The sequence below is a fragment of the Platichthys flesus genome, chromosome 19, assembly GCF_949316205.1.
Source record: "Platichthys flesus chromosome 19, fPlaFle2.1, whole genome shotgun sequence".
NCBI lineage: Eukaryota > Metazoa > Chordata > Actinopteri > Pleuronectiformes > Pleuronectidae > Platichthys > Platichthys flesus.
This window is the reverse complement of record NC_084963.1, coordinates 8085067-8101263: the sequence shown is the minus strand read 5'-3', so window position 1 is coordinate 8101263 and position 16197 is coordinate 8085067. Positions and strand designations below refer to the sequence as shown.

The 16197-nt window shown below is 42.2% G+C and overlaps 1 protein-coding gene across 2 annotated transcripts; it reads left to right on the top strand.

Annotated features, from left to right (window-relative positions):
- The first annotated feature begins 2537 nt into the window (after positions 1 to 2537).
- On the top strand, positions 2538 to 16135 carry LOC133975580 (calsenilin-like). Of its 2 annotated transcripts, XM_062413563.1 has the most exons (11): positions 2538 to 2657; positions 2846 to 2943; positions 6226 to 6400; positions 7229 to 7231; positions 11523 to 11647; positions 14168 to 14237; positions 14387 to 14457; positions 14562 to 14669; positions 14762 to 14866; positions 15305 to 15367; positions 15463 to 16135. In XM_062413563.1, exons 2-11 carry the CDS (start codon positions 2938 to 2940, stop codon positions 15508 to 15510), a joined length of 774 nt encoding a protein of 257 aa, XP_062269547.1. In that variant the 5' UTR covers positions 2538 to 2657; positions 2846 to 2937; the 3' UTR covers positions 15511 to 16135. The 2 variants fall into 2 exon arrangements, with proteins under 2 accessions (XP_062269547.1, XP_062269548.1); XM_062413564.1 differs by lacking the exons at positions 2538 to 2657; positions 2846 to 2943; positions 6226 to 6400; positions 7229 to 7231 and adding an exon at positions 10075 to 10339.
- Positions 16136 to 16197: the final 62 nt, after the last annotated feature.

Below are 16197 nucleotides of genomic sequence, written 5' to 3'. Positions count from 1 at the left end.
GATGAAATGAGAGCAGCGGTGCAGAGAGAGAGGGGAATGAAAAGAGGAAGGAGAAGGAGATTACATTTTTTTTTTATTTCAGGTAAACTTCTCGTTGTCCCTGTTTTTACCATTTTTTTACAAATGAAATACTGCAAGTTTCTTATCAAACAGGCATGCTACAATACTTTATTGTGTAGTTTGTATTTATTGGGATGGCTGCACAGATTTTAATATTGTCCCTTGTATAATATCTTTGCTTTGTGTTTGTACCTTTGGGGGAAAAGAATGATGTCTGAGATTTAACATGTTCTCTTTCAAGGTCATGCTCCTGTCTCTCCTCATGCAAACCGATGAGCAGCAGTGGATGATTTTGTGCCACAGCTGGAGACAAAGTATGAATACGTGCACAAACGTGTGCAGCCGTGCGTGTCCTCCAAAAAATGCAACATTTATGAGGAAAGAGAGAAAATAAAACAAACCAGCTTTCACCGACGCACACACATCTGCACCAAACCCACACCCTCAATTAAACCCTGAGCTGATGTGTGAGGCACCAGGGAAACTGGAGGCTCTCTGGAACTTGTGAGGCTAAAAATAACTGCCGCGTCTGCAGGAGCGAGACAGACCTGTAGGAAGATAAGAGGCACAAGGGCAGACTGTGCAGAAATATTGAATTTCTCCAGTTTGGTTATGAGGGCTGCAACAGAGGGAAAGACATTAAACTTTTTTGAATCAGTCTCTGACAACGTTAGCTCAAGCGTCTGATTTATAATTAACTTACATATTGGATTGTCCTGCATCGGTCAGTCCACCACTTTGGTCGAGCTTAAAATATCTCAGCAACTTTGGGATGGATTGTTATGAAACTCTGTGCTGGGAGATTCATGTCCCCCAGGGGATGGAACCTACACTGTTTAAATGAGAAGAGCAACTAATATTGAGCTTCTATAGCAGTGCAAATTTCATCTAGACTAAGATATAATATTTCCAGTCCCTGTTCAGAATCCTTGTCATTTCTTTTGGGACTTTCTGAACATGGTTTCCCTTTTAAAGCCGGAGATATTCCCCAAACGTCACCATCATCCTTCCTCAGCACCGAGGGACATTCCCTATCAGAACGAATACATCTTGGAGAAAGTGAAGAACATTTTCCTTCGTGCAAACCTTCTCGTGACATGGGGGCAGCAACTATAAATCATTTTGGGATTTAAAAATCATACAAAACATGCACAGTAACGTGCACATTTCAGAGCTAATGCAGCAGCAAAGCCCAGAGCAATTTTGAAACCTTAGAAAGATGAAGTGAATGGGGAAAATAATACGAACCGAAAAAGATCCAACCATCTTTTTTCTGTCTCTTCCTCCCTGTTGGTCTTTATTTCCTCTTGACAATAAAAAAGTCATCCTCCTCTTCCTCACGACTGTCACCGAATTTGAGAGGAGGCACTTTAACAGAAGCAGAGGCAGTGTGGGACCGACTCTGGGCAGCTCCCTGCACTCATATTCATTTCAAATCAATGTGAAACCATGGATGGAGACAGATGCAGGGTACAAAGTGAGTCCTATGTGTAGTTTCAAAAATTAAAGGAATTTTAGCAGCACGAGGCCATTTCAGCTCTGTCAGTACTGCAGTGTCAGTACATTGCAACTACAGCCTGTTTATCCAGAGCTTTGCACTGGCTGCTGGACAAATAGAGGACGACTCACTGAAGTCCAGCCAGTTACTAATTCTCTGTTTGATGTGTATAATCAGCCATATTTAACAGAGGGAACTGTGTGAGATTAATCCTGTTTAAAAAGCGCCAGGGGTTGAATAAGCACCTTAAACCTCCCAAAGCTTTGTATTAATGTCTATTGAGAATACACCATCAGGCATTTTCACTCATTTGGTCCTGCTTTGTGTGAAACAAAGTGAAGGATCATGCTTACTTTTCCGATTCATAATTTTCATTTCAAATACATCACTTCATGTGAGCTGCACTCCCCCAGACACTCCCTATAGCTGCCTACCTTCACCCACGGCCTTGCGTCTCCATATCTTTATATAATAAAGTGGAAAGCCTGGTTCAGGAATAGAAAAAGCGGAAGTAGAACCAGGTGAAGAAGAAGAAGAAGGCAACAAAGAAGAAGAATAAGCCGTAGAATAATAAGAAGAAGAGGGTGAAGGAGAAGAAGGTGAAGAAGAAAATATTGGAAAAAGAAGTCGAAGAAGATAAAGCCAAAGAAAGAGTTGAAGAAGATGAAGAAGACGAAAAAGATGATGGAAAAAGAAGATGAAAAAGAGGATTTGAGAAAGAGGATGATGATGATTAACGTTAATCCACCCTAATGTTTTACAGACAGAAGCACACGATACATTTAACATCTTTACGCACTGAAATAAATTCTCTCTCAGCCTACAGCATGTGAATGTTCTTCCTCTGAAAACATAATTTGGACATTTTGATCCTCTAAAATAAGTGTGGGAAACGGCTCATAAAATCCACACCGTGTGTGTGTGTGTGTGTGTGTAACGTTTGTCACGATGCAAACGCCTCGCTCCCTCGCTCGCTCTATAAAGCGTCTGCCTCCTCATCACCAGCCGATGGACCAACAGCTCTCTGCTCTCATCAGCAGCTGAGGATCACGACTCTCCTGCACAACGCCGACACCATCCCTTCCTCCTGACTCTGCAGGTGGGAACGTTTGCTCACATGCAACACGTAGATGATGATGCTGATGAAGATGTTAATGATGATAGTGAGTTGACAGTGTGTATCCTCAGCTCAGTGTGTGTGTGTGTGTGTGTGTGAGCCTTGGGGACCGGAGCAGCTCTGCTCCTCCTTCACACAGATGCTCTCTCTCTCTCTGTGCGTCCCTGCAGGCAGCTGCAGCTCACTGAGGCTTGACAGAGGAGCGCGAGCTGAGGAGGACCGAGCAGCGTATCTCCCAAACAGCAACACAACCCCAGGCGCAATGCAGGTGCGGTAAACATTTATTGTTTTCTGCTTTAGTTGACTATTGCTAGAGGAGCTGCTAATAACATGGAGGATGATTAACAGTGGTGGTATTTATGTGTGCTTTTGCAGTACATTAAGTATGGATGAGAAAATATACTCGTATCCCTTTAGAAATGTATCATTATACTAATTGGACAATGTTATTATTAACCCATTGTAGTGTGTGATGTGGTTGGTTGAGGCAGGTATAACTTCAACTACTTCATCTCTACTTATATCATAGTTTGACAGATAAAAAAAACATTGTTTAATTTGTTGATCATGTGTTTTCTACCCAAAACACAGACATACACAGTAATTAAATCTGCAGTATAAAGACTGTTGGGTTAAAAAGTTGATTATTTACATTGCACAACACAAAAAAAAGCAGATTATGAAGCAGGTTATTATAGGAGAATCACAGGTGGTAAACATTTGATCCAGGCAGTAAACTAATGATTTCATGACTGATTTCAGTTTGTGTGTGTGTATGTGGGTGTGTGTGTGTTAACATGATGATGAGTGCGCTGAGGATGGTCTTCCTCATGACGCTCATGATCACCGGCTCACATGGTTTATTTCATTTAAATAATGCAACGCTTCATCTTTCATAACGGGTTGTCAACCTTTTCAGAAATTCTGACGGGATCACAGAGAATTGGGTCAGGCTGATATTTTATTTGAATTTGCTCGATATATAATTTCATTATATTATCACGCTTTACTATGAAAAGCTTCGTCACCAAAGTCGGAGGAAACTCTGCTTCAAATGCTTGAAAAGTATGTTAGCTGCATATATGAATAAGACTTCTTTATGCACTTGATTAAACAAGCATATTTAGCTTGCAAGTGTGTGCAGCATGGATGTATACAGTATGTATGTGTGCATATCTGTATGTGTGTATCTGTGTTTGTGTGTGTGTGTGTGTTGGGTTGTTTATTTGGCTTTTGGACGGTCTATCAAGTGTCAGTCCGTTTTACTCGCAGTCATCGTTCACCTCACCGTGGCGGCTGACTCTGATATTTTATTGATGCCGTTTTAAGGAGTGTGAATTATTGAGCGACATTCTCGACGCTCTGTGTGCCTTTGGCCTCCTTTCATATTCAAAGAGGGGGGGGGGGGGGGACTCCCCCGACAGTGCTTCAGTCTATTTTCGATAACAAACTCTTTACATTGCATCCTCAGCAGCCTCTTAAAGAAAGCTGTTTTATTCATACTGCTGCTTCACCTCCACGTAGGAAAAGACAGCGGGGACAGAGAGACACAGGAGACAACAGCCAAGGAACCGACTGGATCCTTCCACTGAGTTCTGTGGTGATCCATCCTTGTGTAATCCTTCTAAATAACAAACAAACGCAGATATAACCATGACCTCCTTTGCAGAGGTAACAATCCGACTATTGACCTTATTCTGACATTACTCCGATTGAGAGGTTTACATGAGTTGCCAATAGAATATTCCATGCATAGACTTGTTAACATGTTACAGAGCATAAATCTGATTATGTCTCACGTCAATATCATGTCCATATGTCAGATGTTACACTCCAACCCAGGGCACGCGCCGTGAAGCGGCTGCTAATGTAGGTCAATGTAGCAAAATCCTGTGAAAACTCCACACTGACCTAATTATGTCATTAAAACGTCTTGATATCTGCATAATTTGACTGATGCAATCATTACATTTTTGCTTATTCTGAGTAAGATCATATTCAGGCTCAGTTAATCACAGTTGATAAGATGACAGTGATCTATTCAGACTAATATTTTGATCAATCATCATAAAGATGCTCATGACACATGATTAATTGGATGGTTGTATCGAAGATGTTTGAAAATGTCAGGCTTCATGTTCACTGAAATATTCATCTGAATACAGAAGCAGTGACTGTGAGTCCAGTGTTGGATGATGAGAAGCTGCGATGGTGAAAATAACTGGAAAGGAAGGAGCTTGTGTTTCCTTATTCTCAGATGAGCTCCTGTTACTTGAATATTAGACATTTTCCAATTCTGCCCAGCAAGTGAGCACATTTAAAACTTTTTTAAAGATTTTCCTTCCTGTTTGTAGAATACATGAAAAAGGACCTGACTTGTACAGAACAACGTAAACTGATAAGTAGTTCTGTAAAAGTCAGGTCCTGGACACAAATAGAGGGTTTATATAAAAGACATATAAACAAAGATGGAAGACACTACAGCTCCCCGAAAGTGAGGCTAATGTGCCTTCGTTGCCCCCTGGTGGCTGGCTGCAGTATGGGTCAAAAATCCTGCTTACTTCATGTGCGTGGATGGGACAAAAGGCAAGGTCAAATATTTGTTTCTCATGGATGGTTTAATTAAAGGTAGTTCTCAACACTGTGGTCAAGTGTTCATGTTTCTACAAAGTTTGTTTTTTATTTGTTATTTGATGCTACAAAAACAGAAGAAACATCATGATTGACAGCTGAGACTGAGTCACGGTTGGACAAGCACGTGTATCGACAGCGGTGATACAAACATATTGTTTGGGAGCTGACCTGTAGCACTTTGAACTATAGCTGATTGATTTCTCCCAGGCAGGCGTATATGGATTACAAGCAGTGGAGACAAGAGGAAATAGAGTTTCTCCAGTTCTGCGGACCTGAATTAATCAGAGATTCCTGCCCACTTCTCCAGACTTGTCAAAGAGAACATTGTGATCGATGGTTTCGAACGAAAAAATGCTGAGGTCCAGAAGAAGTGAGATGGAGCTTATCAGCCACATCCTCAGGCGACAGAAGGTCATTACAAAGAGGGGTCGTCTTTGCGCCGTGGAAAGATCGAAAGCCAGACTGAAATATTTTGAATTATTATTATTCAAGGATCTTGGATTAAATTGGAAGAGTTTTGAAGGTGAAGTACTACCAGAGTCGTTTAAATAAAAGGGAAATGCTGCTAAAAACCTGACTATGTTCACCAGCTATCGTCTCTATAACTGACCATGGAGGTGTACTGTCGGGTTTAAGAGATTAAGAGAAAAATAACCTTTACTGATTACAGCCATGTGAAAGAATCCAAACAGGTCAGTTGTAGACGTTTAAACCAAGTTCATAATTTGGTTTATTAAACACGCAGCTGGGAGTCAAAATGGAGCTGAAGCCTTGAAGTGGTTCCTTTTCCAGGTAGATGCTTGGTTTCTCCTCCCTGTCTGAGGTGTGGTCATGTGATTCGTGTACAGTGGAGCATCAAAATCCACCCTCAGTGAATAATGAGCCACGTTGGTTTCATCTCTGTGATTCTCCTCAGGCCAACGAGAAGGTGTTTGACGGCGGTGTGATGCCCGAAGCCAATGGAAAAGATCCCAACCCGAGCGGGCAGGCCGAGGGCCCCAAGTGGCAGAAGCCGCGGCTCACGCGTAAATCTCTGATGAAGTGCTGTCTCGTCAAGTGGATCATCGCCAGCACGACTCAACAGGGCCCAGGTAGAAGCAGATAAAGAGACAGAACCACGGCCTGTAACCACTTGATGGTGTGTGACGGCAGGGGAGGTGGCAGATCCAGCGCAGGGAGGAAGACCTTTCTACCTCCGGCATTACAGAATACATGAATTTTAAAGCGTCTGCCCCATTTAAAGTATAGATCTACAGTTAGAATTTAATGTTGTCGCACTTCCTCCGCTCTGTTCTGCTCAGTGTTTACAGCACATACCTCGACGCCACCTCTTCCAAACACTTAATCGGTTAGTGATCGGATGGCTGCCACTTTACTTCCTGGTCCGCTTCGCAGGCTTAACCTTGATCCACTCCACATTCCTCCCTCCGAATAGTAACAGAGGAACGAATAGTTCCTCTGCACACTGAATTCCTCTGTACACAGACACAGAAATGATTTCATCTACTAGTTTCAGTGTTATATAATCAATTATAGTGATTTGGAGTCAACATTTTGAACACTATATATCTGAGTTCCCCTTCACCATGTTTTTGTTCCGGGAGGAGCTGAGACCTTTCCACCGACTGCCCTTACACACCCAAATCTGAATTATTGACAGTGCCCTCCTGTGTGAGCAGACGGAGCAGGCAGGCCGCTGTGTGAACACGCTCCACAGACAGTTCACATTCCGCCCTGCCAATATCACATGTTGTCTTCAATCTGCAAACAGGGTTTTTTCATCCATGATGGAATATTTCTTCTTGTTCTCTGCTTAAATTTGCCTCGGTGGAAACCACGATGATAAGCAGAAAACGTGACCTGCTTCCAGAGACGACCTCGTTCACTCACTGCTGACTCCGCTCTCTGCCGGCAGACAGATGGTCGTGTGCCTTCGACAGGACACTGATGGAAACAGTGACATAGCAAACGCTCTAATAGCTTTTTTAAAAAAAAGAAATCCTGACTTCAATGTGTTGTAACTGTAATGCAGAAACATTATACAATTACTAAACATCCACGTGTCTCACCCCTAGTTTGGACATCAGCAAGGAAATGGTCTCGAATAATTTATTTATGAGCTCTTTACTTATATATACATAAGGACTCCATTAGATGTAAAATTGTGAAATCCTAAAATCTTGTTCCCTCTGCATTCAGTGAACTCAAATTAAGCAAACAATTTTAACATATATTATTATATCTATCAATCACTTTATCCATATTGACTTTTCTTCACCTACTGATATGAAAACATTCATTGAGCTTTAAATACGTTTCCTGCAACTCTACTGCCATCTGCTGGTCAAGAGTCATCATAGCATCTATTTCTGCACTGAACCTACACAGACGTACACAATGTACAGAACAAAGCTCTGAAAATGATGTGACCATCTTCACATAACTATAAAAATCCTCTCTAAAAATGAATGACATGAGATTGTTATCAAATCAAGTCACAGGAGAAAATAAAAACAAGTCAAGATAATATCTCACAAAATCTGAAACACCTGAAAAAACAATGGCCCCCTCGAAAGTTGCAAAGAAATTACTTCCAGAGAACAAAGTGAATGTTGTTCACTTGTGTGACTTGAGCTGGTGGAAGTGTGTGATTGATGAGCTGGAGCTGGGAGCTGTAATGTTGCTCTCTCTCTGCAGTCATTAAAGGCTGATGGTGATGGCTGCACTGCCTGCATCTCCGCAGGCTTAAGCCACCTCACTCTTGTCTGTATTTAATAGAAGTACGTGGACAGATCAGCACTTAAGGTGCATTAAACAGTATTATGTTGCATTATTTTTTATGGCAGGTGACTTCCCACATCCACATCAGCTCATGCATCTTGCATGTTGGGGTAATGGCTTCTGTCTGGTGAGGAAACGAGCTGCGCACGTCTCACTAATTCTGCCGCCGTATTTAAGGGGAAGTGTTTTACAAGCTCGACGATGACCTCACACTTTCCACTCAGAAAAGGCAAATTAAGCATATTATTATAAGTTTATACCCATTGGTACTTTGCTCCAGTGCAAAACCGGTTGTAGCTTACTTCCCTTACGTTAACAAAGTGTTCTTCTTAAGTGAGAACTTTTAAGGGCAGTCCGTCCCATTCTCGTGATCATGCACTTGGCCTTTTGCCTTGTGAACAGAATATTGTAGAACCACCTCCGGGGAGTCCTTACCAAATTTGGTACAAACATTCCCTACGACTCAAAAATGAACCGATTAACATTCGGTGGTCAAAGGTTGAAGGACAAGGACACTGCAGCCTCACAAAACCCGTTTTGCCTCATGAACGCTCCAGTCATTCTACCTCAAGAATTCTGTTCTATAATTTTGTCTCAAGGATGTCTCAAGAGAATCCCTTAGAATCGTGGTCACAGATTAACTGATGTGGTTTGGGTGGTCAAAGGTCAAAGGTCATGGTGGCCTCACAAAACATGTCTCCTGAACATGACGCCTCAACTCTGCCTTTAGGATATTTGATCAGTTGTCAATTGGACTCAAAGATGAACTGATTAGATTCCGGAAGGTCAAAGGTCACATATAGACTGGAACTGCTCTGGATGGCTGAGTCATGCAACCACAGGGCAGCAATTCTAATTGTCTGTTTACACCTGTAACACTGTTCTTCTCGCGTTTTTCATCGATACTGCATCTCTGTATTTTCGGCATCATCTCAGCTCATTAGTTATGTCAGTGGCTGTTTGACTCAGACATTCAGGAAGAGCCCATTTGGAGTCTCTCACTTACATAAACCCTGCCCGGCCGTCGGAATGCATCTCTGGCCCTGCCGTCCCCCCCCCCACTCCAGCAACAATGTTTTATCTCTCAACAATTGATTTGCCCTCCCACCCCCCTTTCCTTCTTGAACCGAGTCCATTACGCTGTGCCAGGTCATCAGTGGTGCCGACTATATGCTCACATTCTTCTTCACTCTCATTGTCTTCCAGCGTGGCACAAACACACAAACACATGTTGTCGTTGTGTCAGAGCTCGGGAACGTTTTACGAGGAGCGTTTTTTTAACAGGAGCTGCAAAGTGACCTCGGAGGTGTGCATCGCAGCCCAGAGGTACTTCAGTGCAACTTTACTATTCTTAACTACAATGTAATAAACAAAGCAGCGTTTCTGCAGTCACAGAAACGGTGCGTAGTGAGTAGCTATTGAGCCGGAGTATCTGTGAACGGCCCGGTAGACACGAGCAGCGCCACAAAGGGCAGGGCACACTCCTCCGCTCTAAGTGCAGTTCATATCCTAGTCATCAGCGGATGTGGATCAATGCTTAGTTTTACAGCTCTGCGTACTCGAAAGGACCGAGGGTATAAAGACGGGTCAGACTGTCAATCAGAGACTATTAGTAAAGAAATTCCTTCAGTAACAACCGCACACACACACGCGCACACACGCACAGCTCGGGCCAGAGTGATGGAGGATGTGGAGTGCGTAGGGGGGTGGAGCCCCTGCGTTGATGGGAGTTGTGGGAGAGATCCTAAAATGATCTGGGCCAGGAGGTGAAACGCAGTCGCAGAGATGGATCGTGTGCGAGCGGCGATAGCCTCGGATCATTTTGGGGGATTAAGACTTTGTGAATTCCATACGTCTCTGCAGGATCGCACCATGGACTTTGGATTTGTTTGCATAGAGGAGGATGCTCTCCACTCACTGTAATAGAGCCTTTTTTCCTGGTCAGTGGTTGAAGTCTTTTAAGTGATTTAAACTGCTGATGCCTGAACAAAAACACTGATCAAACAGGAAGCTGCCTGGAGGAAGGAGATGACTGACAGCAGGTGATATTTTGTGGATGCAAGCCGCTCGGTCAAATTGTCCGTTTAGAAACACAAGTTCTCAAAGGTGAAGCTTCTGCACAGGTCCTATCTGATGCAAGGCGACAATGGGACTGGATGGCATGGAAGTAATTGCAATCGTGGTTGTTGTTGGACTGTTTTATGTCGTGCTCAAACAGTTTGGGATCTGGGAGCCGCTGTCACTGGAAGGTAAGACATCAGTGGCGTGAGTTTATTTGGCGTTCTGTGCAGCACTGGAGCAAAAACACTGTGGAGTCGATGTAGTGGATTGTAATGCAATAGTTGAATGTAGTCATGAAAACAGGCTGGATGTGTTGACCGGGTAAAAACAATACATATATACTCACGTCTCAATATCTTACAGTATTACAGTATTTTCAATAGACATGATGGCTTGTGAGTGTTTTGAGATAGACCATCAAATCTGCATTCGTCCATTAATCATCATTTACTGTACATCAGTGTTGGTAAAAATAAATGTATAACTAATCATTTTAACAGTCCTGTGACTTTCTTCTCCCCCCCCCTCTCCTCCATCCCTCCCTCGTCTTCCTCAACTTTCTCTTTGCATGTCACTCTTGTAAAGATGGTGAGTACAGCTCCAGTGGTAGCTTGACTTCATCCCAGCCCTCTCTGCAAACCGTCATCCCCAATATACATATTTTGTCTTTTAATTTAAACTAAACTCATCAATTTTGTCCCTCTGGCAATTGTAATAAACTTTTGTCCTGAAGGACACCTAGACTTGTCAGATGAAGCTGATCCAAATAACATTATCTAAGTGAAATGCGCTTTAAATTTACTTTATTTTCGTCTTTTTTATGTGCTGCTTCTGGGAAAGTTGCTCTTTTTATAGAAAATTGACCTAAGAAAGGCCCAGAATAGCAAGAATATAAAAATGAGCACGTATATCTGCACATTTGCTCAGATCGAAATGGAAACAAACAGTTTCTTTGCCTTTTCTTTCCAGGTTTTTTTACAACAAGCTACAAGTTACTCTTACTCATAATTTTCCTACTTTTCTGTCAAATATAACATTTTCATCTGTCGCATCTTCTCTTCTCATATTTGTCCAATTCTGTACATTCTACTTGACACGTTTTATCTCCCACCTGTTTCCTTGTCTCACCTTCTCTTCCTTCACCTCTTCCTTTCTGTTTTCTTTGTGATTAGATGGTGAGCATTTCAAGTTATATTCAGTTATTTTAATTCTTTGTCTCCCATCCATTAGATTTCCCTGCATTCGACTCCTGCCCGGCCCCTTTCCCCTCTTTTTCTTTCTTTCTTTTTTGTCTTACCTAGTTTCCTCCCTCATTTCTTCCTTACCCTCCTGTATCGCACCTCCCTCGATTTCTCTGTTTCCCTCCGGCAGAGAGCAACGACGGGGACCTTGAGCTCTCGATGGTGCGTTACCAACCGGAGGGTCTCGATCAGCTGCAGGTCCAGACTAAGTTCACCAGGAAGGAGCTGCAGTCGCTTTACAGAGGATTCAAAAATGTAAGAAGAACGCGAGGGACGTTTTAAATAGAGCAACTGGGGCTAAAGGTGCAGTCAACTTCCAGGCACAATTTACAGTTCCTTAACTTAATAGTCAAAAGTATGTAGACTCCACTCCCTCCTTGGCTCTCTAGCCTCTGTTCCTCTCCACTTGACCTCAGCAAGACAGTCTATTGTGCGATATGTTCTGTAGGAGGTTGTGATTTCATCGCCATTCATGTAAGATTACCAAAAAACAGCTGAACCGATTTTGTGGAGTCGATCCAAAATCATGAAAAACACAAATATATACAGGGTTGTTCACATTAGTCATGTGTTGTCGGTTGGCTGTTCAATTGTAACATTTCATGAACATCTTTAAATAATCATTGTTTCAGTAACATTAGCACCGAGACCAAAAAGAGGCAGATTGAGGATCTTTTGACCTTTAGTGGCCCAGTTGAGCCATTTGGACGTATTCTTCCCTCATATTGTGTTCTACCAACACATGGAAAAGCATGGGGATGACGAGACGTGTGTTTTTTTTTGCAGAGCACAGATGCAGGTAATTGAATATCGACAGTCAGTAGCTGTAATGTGCCATTAAAGGTAGCAATGTGCCATTAAAGAGGAGAGGGAGAGGACCAGGAGCTGATGTAAACAAAACTGCAGCATTAAAAAGGTTTGATGGGGTTTGTGAGACGTTAAGGAAACACTGTGGTAAAGAAAGTGGTTAAAAGGAAATCCTCCCCGAGGTCTCAACGGAGTCAAATAATAAGACGTTTCTGACTCATCATGGCAGGAATAGAAACGTCGTCATTAATAACAACAATATTTTTCTGCTATGTCACTGATAGAAAGATTCATTTAGCAGCTTCCTCATCCACTCAAAACCTTTGCATGCAGGTTTTTATGAAACATATATGTATCGCATGTGAATCATCATTCTTTTGGGCTGTGGAGTAAGATTTATTCCTGCTGGTGTTTGGCAGCAGACTGAGAGCAAAGGGTTGGAAGACGTTCCAATAAACAGTTTGACACTTGTGCTCCTGTTGTACTGAGACCAAGCTCTTGTTTTGCTTCACATTAGCTCATAGACCAGGCTCCTCATTGCTGTACCACGTCTGTGTAACTACATTCTGTGGATTGATGAAAAGCTCAAAAGGCGTCAAGGCAATTTTCTTAATTGTCTCTGTGTATTGGATATCCTGCCTTCCTCGCCCTCTCGTGGCCACATCCTGGCACTGCAGTTATGGATTTGGTGTATTTTAAAATATCAGCATCTACTACAGAAGGAAGAAAAAGAGATTCTTCAGATGCAGCGCTGAGCTATTTCTACCAGAGCCTCTAGACTTTGGAACACATCAAGATCAGGAGCTCTGATCTGGTCGCCCATATTAAAACACTCCTTAAAACACATTGGTACAAAGCTGATACTTTGTTTCATTTAATTTATGATGGTTATGATGAGTCATTTCAATTTTGTCAGTGTTTTTTATTCATTTAATTCATAAAATCGAAATAGGCCATGTTGTTTTTATTCCCTTTCGTTTTTCTTTCTCCTGTCTTTTACTGTTTTGCTCTGTTTTATGTGAAGCACTTTGCAACTTTGTTTTGAAAAATGCTATACAAGTAAAGTTATTATGATTTTTATGAAGAATACTTTGATTACAGAACAATATTTGAGCTGTCGCCCACAAAAGAACAGTATGGGTGTAGTTATGTATTTATACTTTGCCAGTGTTCTATCACAGCTGGTCGCTTGGTTATTGTTGTTATGGCATATTTTTGGAAGCTGGTGAAAGGGGAACTCAAGCTGCAGCTGATGTCTTATGGACAAGATTTAAATGTCGACTTGATGCATCAATGAGACCAGAAGGTGGAACAATAAGCAATCGTCACCCACAAGTCTCAAGACGTCTCCAAACAGCATCCCAGTATATCTCCCTCTACTTGCGTCACCCATTCCAACAGCACATCCCTGAAAGGCTAACGTTGCTGTCACTCTCTAGCTTACATGTAGCCGTTCACATCCTTTTGGATAGTTAAGACTAAATATGCATTTCTATATCATGTTGTGTCTTTACCATTGGTGAAATACGCACAACAGTCAGAGGTGGTGCCTCTCTGTCTGAGCATCTGAGTTAGACACTACACTGTGCTGTTGGTCGGCCCTCGGGTACTGATTAGAGGGAGAAGGGAGTGTGTGTTGAAGTAAAACAGGCCCCACGCTCCCATTGGTTTACAGATGGTATCATTGCCTTCATTTCCTAATCCTCAGTGTTTTATCAATAGTGTGGCAGGGGGCAAAGGGAAGTGCAGTCTTTTAAAAGGGGTTTCTTGGGGGAACAATGCAGGGACAGGAAGCTAATCGGGTGACAGGTGTGTAACAAGAACCAAGTACTGCAGAAGACAAGAAGGGTTAATGACTTGCAAAATAAAACAGGATCCTGGAGAATCTTTAACGTGACAGTTTAGGTATTTATATTGGCGTACACTGTAGAAAACATGTAAGTCATTTATTTGTTTATCTTCCCACAGGAGTGTCCCAGTGGACTCGTGGATGAAGAAACTTTCAAGACCATTTACTCACAGTTCTTCCCTCAAGGAGGTAAAGTGTGATATTTGAACACATGGTCCAGGGCTCCTGAAGTTTAGTGTGTATCAGTCCCTATTACTTTAACTGCTTCTCAAAGTCAAAATGTTTACAAATTGTGCATGTTCATTTGTATCCCTGTGTGTCCATTCTTTGTTTTTCAGATGCAACCACATATGCACATTTCTTGTTCAACGCTTTTGACATGGACAGAAGTGGCTCCATCCGCTTTGAAGTGAGTTCCCAGAGGTCTGCTCTCGTGTTGATGTCTCGTTCCCTGTGGTCAATAATCAAGAGGGACATTTAGTTTTGAATTTATCAACGATCTTTGTGTTCCAGGACTTTGTGGTAGGACTGTCTGTGTTGCTCAGAGGCTCCGTCACAGAGAAACTGCGATGGGCGTTTAATCTATACGACATCAATAAGGACGGCTACGTCACTAAGGAGGTACGCTCCTGATTGTCATGGGGAAAATATCCAAATCTGTTGCAGTGAGATGTGGATGTTTTTAGTTTCTTCTTTATTTGTTTCACCTGCAGGAGATGTTGGCAATAATGACATCGATTTATGACATGATGGGCAGGTACACTTTGCCCAGTGTGCGGGACGATTCCCCCTTTGACCACGTGGAGAAATTCTTCCAGGTGAGCTATCTCTGAATCCACAAAACCGCGCGGCCCAGTCCTGGTCATCTAATTAGATATCATTACATCCAGATCTTGCACTGATCTGAGACCACAGCCTGCATTACTGCACTTCCCAGACAGCATGCGGAAGTGGGCCACTTCAGGCAGTGATGCAGCACTTCTGTTCCTCCACATTTACCACATGGAGCCCATGTGGTAAATTGTGAAAATGTCCCAAATAGCATTGTAAACAATATAACTAAAATGCTAAGATAAGAGAGAGATTTTATCACACATTACTTAATACTTGTTATTGTAACATGCTAAACAAACTCTCAACAGTCATGTCCAGCGCGTGTCATCTCTGGATCCTCACATCAAAATCACATAGTATTTCACACACTTACACAACTAAATATTACAAGTCTCTTTTCTCCTGTGCATGACGTTTTTCAGAAAATGGATCGTAACAGAGACGGAGTGGTGACAATAGATGAATTCATAGAAACCTGCCAAAAGGTAAAGTATCCATAAAGCCGACCGGCGTGATACAACCGAAGTTTTAAACAAAGGCGATTGGCTGAGCTGGTGCTTCTGTTTAATCTCCTCTCCAGGATGAAAGTATAATGGCTTCAATGCAGCTCTTTGAAAACGTCATCTAGTGTCTTTGGGCGGACACGAGTCAGTAATGCGGCAAAGTGCTTCCAGCTACAAGCCTCTGGGTCTGAAATAAATTCATAAATCAATTCACCCTGAAACAGCCAAACACTCGTACTTCTCCAGACAAACTGTTATGCAGAGAAATGTGCAGAATTCACCCAAATCACCTGAAGCCCTTTTTCTTAGCATGACAGTTTTCACTTTATTATTTGCACATGAAGCACAAAGGATTTGTCATCGTTGCTGTATGAGCATGAGTGTTTGCCCCACCAGTCAAAGCATGTGATGCAGACCACGGGGAGTTTTGTTGTTGACCACTTTGAAACTCAGGCGAGAGTGGGATGAGACTTTTTACTGTGTCACACTGCAAAGAAAAATAGTCCAGTTTTTTGGTGTGTGTCTTCAGATTGAGGTTCGGTTTTTGTCATGTTGACCCAAAACCTGCTGAAATAAATGTATGCCGTCACTGTCCACTCCAGCATGCATCTTCTTTTTAGAGAGAATATCTGAAATGTGAGAGTAGGATGTGAATGTGCTAAATACACATGTGCAGGGTGTTACTATTTTTCACTGGGATATAAATACACATGGCTGGTATATTTCAAAATAAAACCAAACAAGTCTTCAGCATATGTTTGCATCAAATGTGTTGCATTACACTTGTAAGATGGTGTTTCCATGTCTCTAGC